The 16352-nt window shown below is 53.3% G+C and overlaps 1 protein-coding gene across 1 annotated transcript in view; it reads right to left on the bottom strand.

Annotated features, from left to right (window-relative positions):
* Positions 1–16352, bottom strand: part of CUNH7orf50 (chromosome unknown C7orf50 homolog) — a 122134-nt gene that overhangs the window by 2671 nt on the left and 103111 nt on the right. The window contains exon 3 of the mRNA XM_008851468.3: positions 1870–2078. Coding sequence (XP_008849690.1) covers positions 1870–2078 — 209 coding nt within the window. The remainder of the gene's footprint in view (positions 1–1869; positions 2079–16352) is intronic.

Below are 16352 nucleotides of genomic sequence, written 5' to 3'. Positions count from 1 at the left end.
TACTTGAGGGGTTCAACCTAGTCCAAGGAGGGACTTGATTGTCTGCAGACCTCAGGACAGTAAGGAGGTGCACTCCCTGACTTGTGTCCCATTTCAAAGTCCTCACACCAAGCATCCATCCTCTACTCTCCCACATCCTAAGTCCCCAAGAGTGGTTCCCAAGGACCAGGAGGATGTGAAGAGCCAGGACCAAAAGATACCAGCCTGGGAAGGTCAGCTAAAGGTCAGACAGACCACAGTCCCCTGCTCTTGGGTTACACCCCAAATACTTTCCTGAAAGGGCAGGGCAGAGCTGGGTCTGAGCTCAGTGGGTCTGTTTCAGGTGGGGAGGAGGCAAGGTGAAGTCGCTCTCAGGTCTCCCCTGGGCTCCAGCTGCTCTATGGCCATGGGAAGTAAGACTGGGGCCCACCTCCTCTCTGGACACAAGGGTAGTGGCCCCAGGAGAACATAGCTGCAGCACTCACGTGGCTTGCAATGAAGGACAAGGACCTGCCAACACTCCAGAGGCTGGACAGCAGTGGGAACGACTGCCACCTGGGCCTGGCCTACAGATGGGCTGGAGCCATGGCAAGGTCTACCATTAAGGCAAAACCAGGCCTTGGTCTGATTCCAAGAGGACATTGTCAGACCTGGCTACCCTCAGCTGATCTTCCAGTGTCTTCTGGGATCCGAGGCTCCCTCTGGCATTTGAACCTGTGGTGGGACTCTCCTTCTGCCTGTGGCCCTTTCCTGTACCCCTCTTCCTCCTAAGTTATCCTCATGGGCCCAAGAGCTCCAGACAGCAGGGCCAGGAGGCCACTGTAGGATGGAACATCCTGGACACAATGGAAGGCCACTCTCCAGCTCATGGGGCCCCAGCACCCCTGCATCCCAGGAGACCGTGGCTGATCAATCACAAGAACATGTCTTTCTGGAGCCCTGACTGGGGAGTGGCCTCCTGCCTCTGAAGCCCTTGCCAACCATTCTCTGCACACGGTTCTACCTAGGTCTGTTTGATCTGTGCAAAAGCTGATCTGACTTATAAACAGGCTACCCTCTCATGTTCCTGTGCACAAGGCCACCTGCATGGAGGCTGTTGAACCTGGACACTCAGGCTACTGGGCAAGGCAGCTCCCTTTGCAAAGTTGCTATGAGGCCCCAGAGGCTCTGCAAATGCCCACACCAGCTGAGCTTCTCTCAGCATTTGCCTGGCCTGACAGCTAATACTGTCAACTTGACAGATGGAGAATCACCCAGGACACAAACTGCTGGGCATGTCTTTGAGGGAGTTTCTAGACTGGGCTAACTGGCACGATCCTAAGAGCTGGTGTCCTGGACTGAATACAAAGGAGAAAGTGAGCTAAGCACCAGCATCCATCTCTCTCTGCTTCCTGACTGTGATGACATGTGAGCAGCTGCCTTACGCTCCTGACACCATGCCTTCCCTCCACTATGGACTCTTGAACTGTACTCTTGAACTGTGACCTGAAATCAACCCTTCCTTTCTGTGTTGATTTGTGAGGTATCTTGTCTCAGTAACAAGAACAACTGGGAAGAGATTCCCAGCTGCAGGGTTGTCACAATCTTCCTCCCACTGTGGTTCAGACTGGTTTCCCGCCTTCTGGAGTACCTGTTTTAGTGCTTATCCACATTTTGGGTGTACCTGCAGCACTGGGCACACACTGGCTACAGAATAGCTACACCAGGCTGCAAAGCTGAGAGAAGTGTCTGCAGGCAGTTCTGAGGATACAGTCTAGGCAGGACAAGGGCTTCACCAACACCTGTGCAGTGGTAGTGAGCCCGGATCATCCATCTACTGCCCGCTTGCCATAGTGGACCAGCCTCTAGCCTATCATCACAGTAGTGGCAGAATGTTCTGGAGCCTCTTACCCTTGGAGGTAGTCCAGGGCCAGCACGGCAGCTGGGGGCTTGGCGGGTGGGTTCTGGCGCTTGGCCGTCTGAGGTGCAGTGATGCCCGCCTCCCGTAGCAGCTTCTTCTCTTCCTTTTTCCGTTCCTTCTTCAACTTCCTTTCCAAGATTCTCCTCTCCTCCGGGGTCAGCTTGGGACTGGCCTCCTGTACCTTGCTTGCTGTCGCTGCCTGAAAATCAAGAACAGGACTGTCAGGCTGGGGTGGATGTGGCCCAGTGCAGTGTGCTGCCAGCCCACCCTCCTAATCATCGAGTACAGGAGGCACCCGCCTCCTGGTATGGCCTGGCCGCTACAAGTAGCACTTGGCTATAGAGAAAAAGTGACAGTCATATTGGAGTTTAGCTGCTGAACTGACAGGGGTCAAATTAACTGACCACACTCTACCCCTTCCCTCTCTTACTGTCCTGAAGGCAGAGTCTACTGAACCCTATGTGGTGACCACAGGTAGCTACCAGAGGGCAGCAGCCACACACAGCACCACTGTTCCTGTCTGGCAAGTAAGTTCCTGGCTGCTGGCTCTGCCCTATCCTGGATGTCCAGGTGGGGGCAGGACACACTGGGGGCTGGCATGGTCCCTACTGGCAGGGGCTCCTTTTGGTTAAGCTTTGACAGAGTGGGAACTCATGTCTGTTGGGGCTCTAGCCTCTTGAAGCCAGGAAACCCTCTACCTCCTCTACCCCACCCACCCCCAAGGAGCAGACAGGAGGACAGGCACACTCAGCCAGTGATCAGTGCCAGCAGCGGCCGCCCACTTTGTCTTTCCTGGAAAAAACAGAGCCAGTGTTGACGCTGATGTAGCTAGCAAGCGGAAAGGGTGGGGGCACAGATCAGGAACCCTGAGAGCACCACCCTAGCCCTTCCAGGAAGGGTGAGCCTCCCACCAGGTTTGCAGAGGCCCTGGCCCCAGGACAAAATAACAGGGCAAACAGAAGAGCTCTCTCCTATTGCGGGGGCCCTGTACCCACAGTCTACCGATAAGACGTCCTGAATCTGCTAAAACAAGAGCAAGTCCTTCCCACTCCAGAGGCTATAATACACCCCTCCCACCCCAGCCCCAGCGGACCAGCAAACTCCTGCTTCCCACCTCTGCAGCCACCTTGCACTTGCTGGACTAGAGAGGCACAATCTGAGGTGATATCCAGGGCAAGGGGCCACAGGTGGCCATGCTGGGGTCAAGGAGAGGATCCTGAGCAGGTAACCTGGTCTCCCTGACCACTAGCCCAGGTCCTAGAGGCTGTGTGGCTGAGTATTATAGAAATTCCAGCACTGCAAACAGTCCTAGGCTAGGGCAGGCATGTCTCTGTCCCCACAGCCATGTGGGTGGCACTGCATCACCAGGGCCAAGGTCAATCCTGGGGGCGGTCGGGGCACTGAGGTAGGCAGACTGATCCCAAAGGAAGACAATGAGCTAGGGAGGGTGGAAACTTCTGCTTCCCCCTGTGTGGGTGGGACCTCAGCATCTCCCTAGCCTAGTACTGGCCCCTCTCTGTCTGCTGACCCTGGACCTGAGGGACTGTCATGCAAATGGGGAGCTCCGAGAGGAGTTTCTAAAACCTCCCTGGTTCATGATGAAGGCTTCACTCAAGTCAGGAAGCGGGTCTGAATGAAGACTGGTTCCTCCTTTGGGGATCGAAGAGGTGCTGTCTGAGGATGCTTAGGGGGCCAGGCTGAAGTGGCCCCCACACCTTGTGGTGGGTCCTCATGTGGGCTGGGCTGGATACCTTGTCATCTCGACCACAGCCAACAGCAGGGAGGAAAGCAGTAGGTCTTGATATGCTGACGCTTTGGGACCAGTCAGTGGCCTCCCAAGGGCACACATTTGGGGTCCCCATCCACGTCTGTATCAACACTAGAGCCCTTGCTTCATTCTCATGGTTTATACTGACCGGGAGTTGGGGGAGCAGGCAGTCTTAGTCTGGGTAGATTTTTTTTTTTTAAAGACTTAATTTTAAAAAAGTGTGTATGAATGTTTTGCCTGCATGCGTGCAAGTACATCACATGCATAAATACCACAGAAGCCAGAAAAGGGCATCGGCCAGAAAAGGGTGTCAGCTGCCCTGGAACTGGAGTTAGGGATGGTTGTGAGCAGCCATGTGGGTGCTGGGAACTGAATCCAGGTCCTCTGGAAGAGCAGCCAGTGCTCTTGAGCTATCTGTCCAGCCTTTCTACCAGCAGATTTGGCATGAGGACCTTGCTACCAGGCAGAGCTGACCAGGCCACTCTGGGGATGGAGAAGGCCTTCGGAAGGACAATCTCATCCTGGTGCCCAGCAACAGCTTCAGGAGCTGAGGTCAAGACTGCCCACTCCTCACCCCAGATGTTTCCTCAGGGAAGTGGCTGCTGCTGTCCTCCTGGTCCCCACTACACCCAGGAGGGCCCCATGACAAGGCATCTGTCTCTACCCAAGGGTTGAGAGTAGGTCCTTATCATCCCCAAGACAAGGACTCGAGCTTTTGGGCATAAGGATGTTTCTGCAGCCGAAATGCACCAGTCCTGTCAGTCTGCCGAGCCTGGGGTAACAGCACAATGGGAGGCAATCGCAGGATTGGCGCCAAGGACGTCTGAAGCATTTATTCACTCATGTACTCAAGACAGTTTCATGCTGTGTCCCAGTTTGCTTTCTGTTGCTGAGATAAACATTATGCATTATCAAAAGCAACCTGATGGGGTGGGGTTGGGGGCAGGGGTGGTGTAATTTAGCTTATACTTCCAGGTTCCAGTTTATCACCAGGAAAGTCAGGGAAGGAGCTCAAGGCAGGAACCTGGATACAGGAACTGAAGCAGAGACCATGGAGGAACGCTGCTGACTGGCTTGCTCCCTGACTTGCTACCTCTGCCCAGGACGACCTCCTTAGGGATGTCACCGTCCACAGTGGGCTGGGCCCTACTACATCAATTAAGGATCAAGAAAATGCTCCATTAAGGGTCCCTCTTCCCAGGTGTGTCAAGTTGACAACCAAGATTAGCCATCATACTCTGTAGCCCAAGCTGGCCTAGAATTGCAAAGCCCAGGCTAGCTCCACTTGGCAGCAATCCTGCCTCAGTCTCCCTGAGTCCTAGGTGTTCATATACATGTCCGACCGAAAGTCCACTTTCTGTGTCTGCTGCTAAGTGGGGTGTGCCCAGGAACACCTGCAAGAGTGCTGAGCGTCCCCACAAGTAAGCAAGGAGGCTTCATCCTTGCACCTGTAAGTAGATTCCTGCTGCTACCCTGTCACCTCACACTAGGATCTGTTTTGGAGCAGATACCCCATTGTTTTCTACAAGTCAAAGGCACAGGCAGCACTTTCTCCTCTGACATCACCAGGTGGCCAGTAACCGACCTGTCCCAGTGAGCTTCTTACTCATTTTTTTCTCAGGTTTAATTTAACCATGGATGTTGGAAGCCCAGGTTGAAACCTCCTGACTGCTTTGAAGCCTCAGCACCTGCAGGGGCAAGGGTGGGTATTCTGGCACACCCCAGCTGTCTGTGCAGGTGAATAATGAAGCTGTCCCTCCAGCCCCCACTGACGATGTGTGCAGCAGGCAGTGTGACTACAGTACTCTCTCCTGACGGGGGGGGGGCTGCTGTCCTGGGCCCCTAGCCAGGCAATACCCAGGGCTTTTGAGCACCCACTGGGTAGGACAACTTGGAACATCCTTGGAATTACAGAGGTGGTGAGCTCTGGACCTCAGGGCCAGGCTGGCCTGTACAAACTACAAATAACTAGGCCAGGTCACTTAAACCCTTGCATCTTTCATAGACAAGAGCCACCAAAGGTAGTGTTCCCTACAGCCTGGGAAACCCCAAGTTCAACTTGGGGTGAACAGCACTGGGCAAGGCCATTGGGACTTGTTTCTCCTACCTTCACCACCAAGAAGGGCAGAATAGCTCTAGGGGCCCGGTGTTCAGGGATCAAGGGACACAGAAGTCTTAGGGTCCTCTTCGCACCTTAGTATGCTAAGTGGACACCCCTTATTTGGCACTTTTACTTTTCAAAATATGGCATAAAGAGTAACACTGGGCATGGGACACATTCCTAGCACTTAAGAGGCTAAGGCAGGAGGACTGTTCAGGGCTAGCCGGGGCTGAGTGCAAGCTTGCCTCAAAACAAAAACAAAAACCCCACAAAGTCTGGGGGCACGGCTCAGTGGTAGAAAGAACATTTCTCTAAAATCCCCCAGTGAGGGGCTGGGGGCGTTTCTCAATAGTGGTCACTTGAAAAACAGCCTGGGATGTGGCCAGAAGAGCTGTCCAGACCACATGCACCCATCCATCCAACAGCTGATGGCCAGGGCTGTACCCAAAGCAGGACCAAGGCCAGTGTTTCAGCAGAACACTCTCTTGGGAATCTCCCTAGGCTAAACCTACTTCACTAGCTCCTCCTCCTAGCTAACCAGTCCTTCCTTTTAGTTCACCAGTCCCTCAAAGTCAATCAATAAACCTACAAGGAGGGTGGACTGAGAAAGGGTCTCCAAGTGCCAGGAGCCCTGTGTTATAGCGTGGCCCTTCCTGGGGTGACTGAGGCCCAGTATGAGGATGAACACAGAGGTGCAGGCCACATGACCTGCTCCTGTCCTCCCCCGCCACCCCCTTCATTAACAACGCTGAAGGAACCCTGGGCAGCAGCTGAGGAGGAAATCTAGGCACTCAGCTCACTATTTGAGGATCAGAGTCCTAAGGGCAGGGCAGGTGCGCAGGGACCAGGCCTTACTCCTGTGGCTGGGGACAGTCTGTGATCCCTACTGCACTACATGGGCTCATCAGCTACCTGGAATGCTGCAGATACGGCCCACAAGGGACAAGGAAGTAAAGTTTGAAAGGGAGCCCTGCATGGCAAGGCCAACTGACTCTGGTCTAGAAACAGGGTAGTCTGTCTCCAATCCCCAGACCACAGACCACAGCCCCCCTCCCACACCTACTCTAAGCCATAGTGAATTCAGGGTCCCACTGAGGTATGCAACCTTGAGACCCTTTTCCAGTTCATAGACCTTTGCAACTACTAAAATACAGAAGCCAACTTTCCTGGGGGGGGGGGATGACAAGGGGACGGGGACAAGAGGAAGGAATGCGTTTTAAATGAAGCCTTTTATTTGGTGACAATTACAGAAGCACAGGTGGATGTGGGAGGTGATGCAGGGACACTGAGTGCCGGGCCACAGGGTCTCTTTAGGTCACACATAGTAGATTCAACTGGGGCCACACAGGACACACGCTAGGAACTCCCTTTAAGACTGACTCTCCCACCACCCTCCCTGCTTGGGTTGAGACACCAGTGGCGTCTGGACCCTGCCTTGCTCCTGCACAGACAATCCCTTCCTTCACACTCCTTCACACAAAGTCCCCAGATCACACTACAAGGAGCCCTGCAGGCCTGTGCACCTGTGCTTAGGAGAGTGCTGCACACATCAGCACTGATAAGCACTGATGGGCCTCAGCCAGTGAGTAGCTGCAGGCAGTGCAGGGACGGACACCGGCTCTGTCGTCGAGGTGCTCACAGGCAGGAGTACGTGAGCTCCTGGAGGACAGGGAGGGTGGCTGTCCCCTCTGGTTCTGCACAGGTGCACCCCTGTCAGAGCTCTGCAGCCAACTCAATCCAAGGAGGACATCCACTTAATTAACCGCACAAGGGTGTGTGTGCAAATGCACAGGGAACAAACTGCTAACCAAATTGGGCATCAGAAACGGGAGACAGGCCACCTGCACTTCATGGAAGAGTTTTGCAGAAGCCCCCTTACCCCACTGGCCAGTGGGTTTCTTTTTAACCAGGACTAGCTGCCCACATCCTGTCCTCTCCTGATGCACTGCCTGCCCAGTACTCAGAGATGGTTGCTCCCTCCAGGTCCCAAAGGCAGCTCCCACCCCCATGCATCTTCCCATTCTGGTGGAGTCTGTGGGACAGACAAGTGCCTGGCTTTGGCTTCCTTTGGTTCAGCAACTGTGTCCACATGCAAGGCTACCAGGTGGGCTTCAGGTGACGTATGCCGAAGCTGTCTCTCTGGAGCCCAGTGGCATTCTACCAGGTCAGGTGGCCCTCCCACAATGTCACACACAGCAATACTCACCTGTGAAAAGTGTATGTGACTGCCACCCTGGCCAGCAAGGGCAGAACACAGCACAGGAGCTAAGAACCCTTCACAGAAGACACTTCTCAACAGTTTGCAACCAATTAGCAGTTGTTTGCCCCTGCTGATCTTGCCTTTTTTTTTTTTTTTCCCCCTTCGGTCTTTTTGAGACAGGGTCTCTCTGTAGCCCCTGCTGTCCTGGAACTATGTAGACCAGGCTGGCCTCCAACTCACAAAGATCCTCCCTGCCTCTGCCTCCCGAGTGCGGGGATTAAAGGCGTGCACCACCATCTTGCCATCTTAATGCACACCCAAAGTTTGAAATGCCCAATAGGCAAAATACCGAGTCCCCCCAAGGAGTGGATACATGCAGCTGGAACGGTGCAGAAAAGTGATCAAAGAAAGCTGAGTGTCAAAAGAAAAAGCAGGTAAGCACCGTTAAGGTTTTCAAACTCGGCGGCCCATGACCTACTCCTGGATATTCCTCCTGCGCTGTAGCGCTGGGTCCTGTGACGATGCAAATGCCCGCCTGAGAGCAGGCTGCAAAGTTTTCAGGTCAGGCCCTTCCTTCATCACTGCACCCTGCACTTTAGAGGGTCCTCGAGGTAGGCACTTGGGCTCGGAGCTGTTCAGAGCCTGCATAAACGTTTGCTCTCGAGAAAAATTAACACAACTTGTTACTGCTCAGGTGGCAGCAGAATCAACGCCATCCAGGGATTTCACTAAATGCCTGTAATGTTCACCACGGCTGTCCCATAATTCACATGCAACTTTCATTTGTGTTGCTATTTCTAGGCCAGGGTTCTGCAAACTCTGCAAATCTCCTGGGCGTCCTCACCGTGAGTTGCAAAGATCACACGACCAATTAACCGAGCAAGCAGTCTCGAACGGAAACTGCCTAGTACCCTGGTGGGGTGATGCAGGGAAACGCTGTTAACGTGCTCCACGGGCAGCCTTCCCGGCTATGGGCCTGGCCAGGCCAGATCACGCGACTTCCCCAGAGCCTTTCACATGGAGGGACAACCCCAGCGAGGCCGCCGGGGTACAGAGCGCCGCCGCAACGCCACCCGTTGCGGGCTAGGGGCACGCCGGGCCGTCTGCAGCCCCGGCCGCGCACTGACCTGGGTCCCAGGCTGCCCGGGGCCCTCGGCCGGGACCCACTGCCCTGCCCGGCCCGGGGTAACCCCGCAGCCTACCGCAACCAACGAGCACTGCGCATGTCGACCTGCTGCTCGGCTGGAACCAGATCCAGCCGGCTGGGCAATGACGCAAGCACGCCCTCAGAGCGGAGCGTGGCTTCACGGAGGCGGAGCTTCTGAAGGCGCACGTGGCCACACAATCCGGCTGCACCCGAGGTCCGGCGCGCACTATGGGGTGCGGGTCGCCGCTCCGGCACGCGGCCAGGCAGGACGCATAGGCCCAAGGCCCTCGGCTCCCAGCACCCACAGCTGCCTTTAACTCCAGCTTCAGGGGACCGGACACCCTCTTCTGGCCTCCGTGGGCAAACACCCAACACACGCAAGGCTGCCGTCAGGGCATGTGATGAGCCAAGCCAACCAGCTAGCTCTCAAGGCCACAGGAGGCTGCCCGCCATTCAGAAAGCACTCAGGACCAGTCCACCCACAGTAACGGCAGCAGGGAACCCAGGCTCCAGAGGACGTGGGAGGAGCCCCAGGCAGTGGGCAGTTCTGCAGCTGTACAGCAGACCTGCATGCACACGGAAGGCACGGGACATGCAGGCCTCTGAGACATGCTCCAGTGTGCCCTATTACTTACATGGATCCTCTACGTTATTTTTCCACCCCTTGGAAACCTGTGATTATTTCAAAATAGGAAGCTGTAAAGAGCAAAGGCAGGAGGAAGAAGTCACAGGGACAGCTTTTGGGTTCAGCCCAGTACTGCTGGGTGGCCCAGAAGACCGGGCGCCGCCCCAGCCACAGATTGATGGTGGCAGCCCTTAGAAGGGGACCCAGTGCTGGGAAGTCTGCCCCTGGCTCCTCTGCTTACATGCACGCATTGTCCCCAAGCCTTGTGGCTCCTTCTGCCTTTCAATAGGATACACTGGGTAAGGACACAAAAATAACCAGGGGAGGTTGCAGCTTAGTGATAGAGTGCTTGCCCAGACTGCACGCGGCACATTCCCATCACAAAAAACCCAGTCAGTCTCCTCAAATCTGAGCGGACATCAGCAGGCCTGTCTATATGAAGCTCACCGAGGACTGTCCTCACCATCTGCCCATGTGTTGGCCAGATCTGAGGACCTGGGTCCCTTCCTGTGTGCTTCCTGGGTGAAAGACAGCAGCTGCTGTGTGTGTGCACATGTGTGGTGGAGGTCAGAAGACAACTTTCTTGCCTTCCAACACCTTGTTGAAGCAGGGTCTCTAGCTGTTTCTATTTTGATGCATACTCCAGGCCTGCTGAAATGCCTCCACTGAATTTCCTACTTGCACCTCCCACCCCCTTGTAGGGGTGCCTTGATTCCAGATGCCAGTCATCCCACCTGCTCCAGGGATTGAACCTAGGGTGTCAGGCACCTCCACTGCTGAGTCATCTGGCCAATCCAGGGTCTCACTCTTTTTTTAAAGAAAATTTCCTTTACAGTTATTCATTTATCTGGGGCTGGGGGAGGCAAGTGCCATGGCACACATGTGGAGGTCAGAGGGCAACCTGCAGGAGTTGGTTCTTTCCACCATGTGGGGTCTGGTTTGGATTGAACTAAGGTCGCCAGGCTGGGTGGCAAGCACCCCTACCTGTTGAGCCATCTCGCTGGCCCTGGTCTCACTGTTTAGTGCAAGCTGGCCTTGGCTCTTAACTCTGAATATGGAACTCTGGGACCACAGATGTGACCCTGCCATGCCCAGCAGGGGTTGAACACTGTGAAGTACTCTGAATACTATGGAGTATCTCTGAGGACTTTTAGAATCAGTTCTGTGCGGAGCTTTCATTGAGCCCTTGTTGTATACACCCTTTGCAATACTTTCTGTTAATGATTAAAACTGTTAGGAGAGGCTGGGGATGGCTCAGCTGGTAAAGTGCTTGTTTCGTAAGCATGTGGACCTGAGTTTTGGATCCCTGGTGACTTTTCCTGTTGTTGCAATAAAATACCAGTAAAAGCAACTTAAGGGAGAAACAGCTTATTGTAGCTCACAGTTCCAGGGCACAGTCTATCAAGATGGGGAGTCAAGGCAGCAGGAGCTTGAAACAGCTGGTCACACACATCCATACACAGTCAGGATAGAGATGGATGCATGCTGCTGTCAGCTCCCTTTCTCCAGGTAATGGAGTCCAGGATCCCAGCCAGGGAATGGTCCAGCCCCACAATTAAGATATGTCTTCCCACATCAATCAACATAAGCAAGATAACCTCCAGGCATGGCCCATCTCCCAGGTGGCTCTCAAGTCTGTCAAGTTAACAGTTAACACTACCCATCACACCCAGCATCTAGGTAAAACGCCAGACGTGGTACATCCCTGTAATCCCAGCACTGCAGGGGTAGAGTCAGGAGGATCCAAGGAGCTCATTGGTCAGTCTAGCCTAATTGGTGAGCTCCAGGCTCAGTGGGAGACTTGCTTGAAAATAAAGAGCAACTGAGGAAGACACCTGACATTGACCTCTGGTCTCCACATACACACACACACACACACACACACACACACACACACACACACACACACAGGAGCAGCTTTTCCCTTAGCGCACCATCTGTGAGTGGGAAACTGTTTAGTAGCTCTTCTCTGGCAGTGGCAGGCCCACCTCAGGACAGCCCAGCTGCTTTGACGGATCCATAGACCCCTGTGAGGGAGCCACACAGCAGCCACGGTAAGTGGCAGGCAGCTAAGTCCAGAACCTCACAACTCAGGCTGCTTCACAAGTCTGTCAATTCTAAATGACCCTACAGCCATGTTCACCAGGTGGAGGTGGGGCCCTTCCCCCAGGTGGCCCAGAGGAAGCAGGTGCAAGCAAGATCCTTCATTTGCATGCAGGACTGCTGTGATTGGTGCGAGCATGCTTGCCACACACCTGCACTGACTAAGCAGCCCATCTGGCTCAGTGCTCCAGGGCCCGAGAGACCCTTTTGTGCATCAGCACCTGCAGCCATCTCTTCTTGCCCACTTTCCACTGCACTGGAACATGAAGAGAATACAAAGGGGTGGCTGAATCACAGTGCTGGAGAGTGGCAGGGGCAGGAACCACAGCAAGTGGAGGTGTCGGAGACAACAGGAGGCCAAGCTAAAGACACAGAAGGCTCTGAGGAACAAAGATGAGATGTGGCAGGTGAGGGTGCCGAAGTGGTCCAGGGACCTGCTGAGCCCAATGGGTCAAGGTCCCATCCCCGAAGGCCCGAGAGCTGCTGTGGTGGTGGTTTCCCGTTTGCAGTTCCATCTCTTCTTCAACCCATCTGAACAGTTTCTTGCCTTCTGTGGCTCAAAGTGTGGCTTTCTTTATAGTGTGTGTATGCACATTTGCATATGTGGGCATATGTTTTTGGATGAAAGTGCACCTGTGTGCACGTGTGTGCATTTGCATGTGGAAGCCCAAAATTGACAACTGAGTGTCTCTGGGGAGGGGGAGTAGTTTTTTGAGATAGAGTCTCCCTGTAGCCCCAGCTGGCCTCCATCTCACAAAGATCCATCTCCCTCTGCCTCCCAAGTGCTGGGACTAAAGGCATGTGCATCACACCTGGCTCAATTTAGTGTCTTGCTTGCTGACTCTCCACCCTATTCTTTGAGGCAGGGTCTCTCACTTGGGCCTAGAACTCATTAATACCAGTCTACACAGCCAGCTTGCTAACAGAGGATCTTGTTTCTCTACTTTCTTTAAAATTTTTTAACATTTCATTTATCCTTATTTTATGTGTATGAGTGTTTTGCCTGCATGTATGTAAGTGTACCCTTATCATGCAATGCCCATGGAGGCCAGAATAGGGTGTTGGATCCCCTAGAACTGGAGTTACAGACAGTTGTTAGCCACCATGTGGGTACTGAGAACCAAACCCAGGTCCTCTGCACAAGCAGCCAGTGCTCATAACTGCTGAGCCATCTCTCCATCCCCTAACTCATCTTCTGAGTATCAGAACTACAGACCACAACCACCAGGCATTTATGTGGGTGCAGGGGATCTGTACTCTGGTTCTCACACTTTTGCAAGCAAGCACTCTGTGCACTGAGCCATCTTCACACCCCTTCCAAGCCTTTCATTGTGCCTTACTGCTGCAGTGCCAGGGGAACCACACAATGTGTGTCTCCCAGGTGACTCACCAGGAGTAACCTGCTTATAAGTTAGAAAAGGGCATCTGTTCCAATCACAGTAAACCTGGTATCTAAATGAAGGCTTCTATGTGCACCAATTACAGCCTTGTCTCCTAAGCACTGATTCCAGTAGACTTTCTGCCAGGACCTGGGGATGAGATACCCCTCTGGCCTGGGTAGAAATGTTTGCACGGTTATCTTGAGTTCACCTAGGCTTGTGATAGCAAGAAAATTGGGTACAAACTGCTTGAAACACACCCGCCTGAGGCTGAGCCTTCAGGAGCCCAGTCACTGAGAGTCAACCAGATGCAGTCAATGGGAGCTCCAGACAGCCAGGGCTACTTGAAAGTCAGTCAGTCAGAAGCTGCCAATTAGGGAGTCACACTGTCCATCTCGTATGCATGGGCTTTGCTAAGTACTGTTTCATGGGTGCTTACTGGCCTCTGAAGCCCCAACCTTCTTTTAAGACAAGGGGTTGAGAGTGGGTTAATTCATAACCCTTTGTTTTTCCTATGTGATACGCCATCCAGCAACCACTGCCCTTCCTGTGTCTCTTAGGCGGAATGTGCCTTGTCACTCAGAGCAGTGGAGTGAAGCTGTGAAGGACAGGGATCCAGGCAGAGAAGGTGGATCTGCGAATTAGACAAAGGCACACAGTGGCAGGTGGGACCTGGAAGCCCCATGTGCCCCAGGGGAGGAGACAGTATCTGAATTGTGGTGGTGTTGCCCATCTTTGCATCCTACTTGGTCACCAGTGAGAGTGGTCCCTCATGGCCCTGAATGCTGGGGAACAGTATTTCTGGCACACAGGCTAAGAAAGGGCAGGCTGGGGGCAAAGCCAGACACGTATCTCTCTATTTTTAGTACCTGCCATCTGGAAAGCCACCTCCTCCTGCTTCCCCTCTCTCTAGCTGCCACTGCTTGTCCCCATAGCAATCTGTGTGTGACCAAGATTTCCTTCCAGGTCCAGCAGGGCCATGCCAGGGCTGTCCTTACATGGAGCTCCTGCCACCTCAGGCTACAGAGGATAGCAGGAGTGATGATGGGGAATGGGGTTGCCAGGGATGCTGGAAAAACTGGGTACTTGGTGTGTCCTGGCAGGTCGCTAAGGAGGGTTGCTCCCACCATACACACATGCAGACACCCACTGTCCCTGGTGTCTTCCCCGAGGGCCTTAGCAACAGCTCCCCTGCCTGTGGCTAGAGCTCCAGGGGAGAACGGAATCAGAGCGGATGCTCAGCTAGCCATTGGTCCCTAACTCCAGCACATCCAGCAGGCACAGCATGCTGGGGACTGTGTCAGGCTCTTGTACGCCAAGAACAACTAAAAATTACCTGGGCCTGGCCATGGCTAGAGATCCATCTTGCCTCTTCTTCTTTTCTTCTTACTTTTTTTTTTTTTTTTTTTTTTTTTTCTTTTTTTTTTTTTTTTTTTTGTCTTTTTGAGACAGGATCTCCCTGTAGCCCCACCTGGCCTGGAATTCACTGTGTAGACCAGGCTGGCCTTGAACTCACAGAGATAGGCCTCCCTGCCTGCTTGCCTCTGCCTCCCAAGTGCTGGGATTACAGGAGAGTGCCACTATGCCCAGCGCATCTTGCCTCTTTTTGTGTTACTAGCTGGGATGATCCACTTCTGCTGAGGACAGAACAGGCCCTGAGCAGCCAGAGAGGGTGGAATTTGGAAAGAAGGAAGAGTGTGAGCACCTGCGCTGACAAAGGCAGACCTGTGCTGATCACACAAAAACCACAGCCCCAAGTGAACTCAGATCATGTGTCCCTCACCCTCCACCTTTCCTAGTTAAAATCCACCAAAGCCAGATGTGGTGGCACATGCCTGTCATTCCAACACTCTGGGCCCAGGCAGGATGATCACAAATTCAAGGCCAGCCTAGGTAAACATAGCAAGATTCTGTTTTCAAAAAATGTCTATAACTTGCTGGTCCTTGGATGGTCTTAAGCTAAGCTGATATAACCCTACAAACAAGCAAAATAGTCTAAGCTTTCACAAGAACTATTTATCTATCTGTCTATTTATTTATTTGGAAAAGATCCCATAAAGCTCAGGTTGGCTTCAAACTTAACTATATAGGGAAGGTGGGGCTTGAACTCCTGATCCTCCTTTCTCCTCCTCCCAAGTGCTGGGACAGCCCCTGGGCATCCTAGTGCCAGCACCTTTCCTGGTCCCCAGGAGCCCTCTGGGCCCAGTACCACCCTTACCTCCTTTCACTTGCTGAGCTACACAGCCTCCAGTGCCCTGGTGCCAGCACCTTCCCTGGGTAAGTCCAGTGTGTCCAGTGAACCTTGACTCCCCGAGCCCCTTTCACCCTCCCAGCTCCCCTGCCTCATCTCTCCTCCTAGCCTGGGTACAGGCCCATTTCTTGTCTTAGCACCCCAGACACTGGGGCTAACCTCTCAGCCCAGAGCCACCACTGCTTCCTGATCCTTTGCATCCAGTCAACCCAGTTCCTCCCAGTAGTCCCCAGGAGCCCTCAGGGCCTCTTCCCACTCCCACCTCCCTTTGCATTCCTGGGTGGCACAGCCGCCAGCTTCCTGAGACCAGCTTCTTACCTGGGTCCTACTCCCAGGCCACCCCAGCCCCGAAATTCCTGAGGGCAGCATCTTTCCTGGAGGGACCCAGATGTTAGGAGAAAGCCTGAGAGCTTCTGAGCCTCATCTCACTTGGGCCTCTGTGGGAACTCCAGAAGACAAAAGCAACTAGGCCACTCCAGTATAAAATCAAAAGAGAGAAGCTGAAGCCTAGACCAACCAGCTTTCCATGCCCAACAAGTAAACCACAAAGGCACATAAAATTTACAAAAAGAAGCAGATCTGGGGCTGGAGAGATGGCTCAGCAGTTAAGAACACTGACTGTTTTTGCAGAAGACCTGGGTTCATATCCCAGCACCCACATGGCAGCTAACAACTGTCCATAACTCCAGTTCCAAGGGGATTCAATAGCATTTTCTGTACTCTGCAGGCATTGCAATACACAGGTGCACTTACCTACAAGCAGGCAATACATGCATACACATAAAATAAAAATAATAAATATTTAAAAAAGCAGATCTAAACTCAACAAAGGAAGGCTTGAGTCTCACACAAGAATCAGAAACTATGAAGGAAATGAACATGTCAAAGTCACAAAGAAA

Source organism: Nannospalax galili, unplaced genomic scaffold (assembly GCF_000622305.1).
Source record: "Nannospalax galili isolate Female #2095 unplaced genomic scaffold, S.galili_v1.0 scaffold664, whole genome shotgun sequence".
In the NCBI taxonomy this organism is placed as follows: domain Eukaryota; kingdom Metazoa; phylum Chordata; class Mammalia; order Rodentia; family Spalacidae; genus Nannospalax; species Nannospalax galili.
The sequence above is the reverse complement of the archived record's forward strand: the minus strand, read 5'-3'. Positions and strand labels throughout refer to the sequence as shown.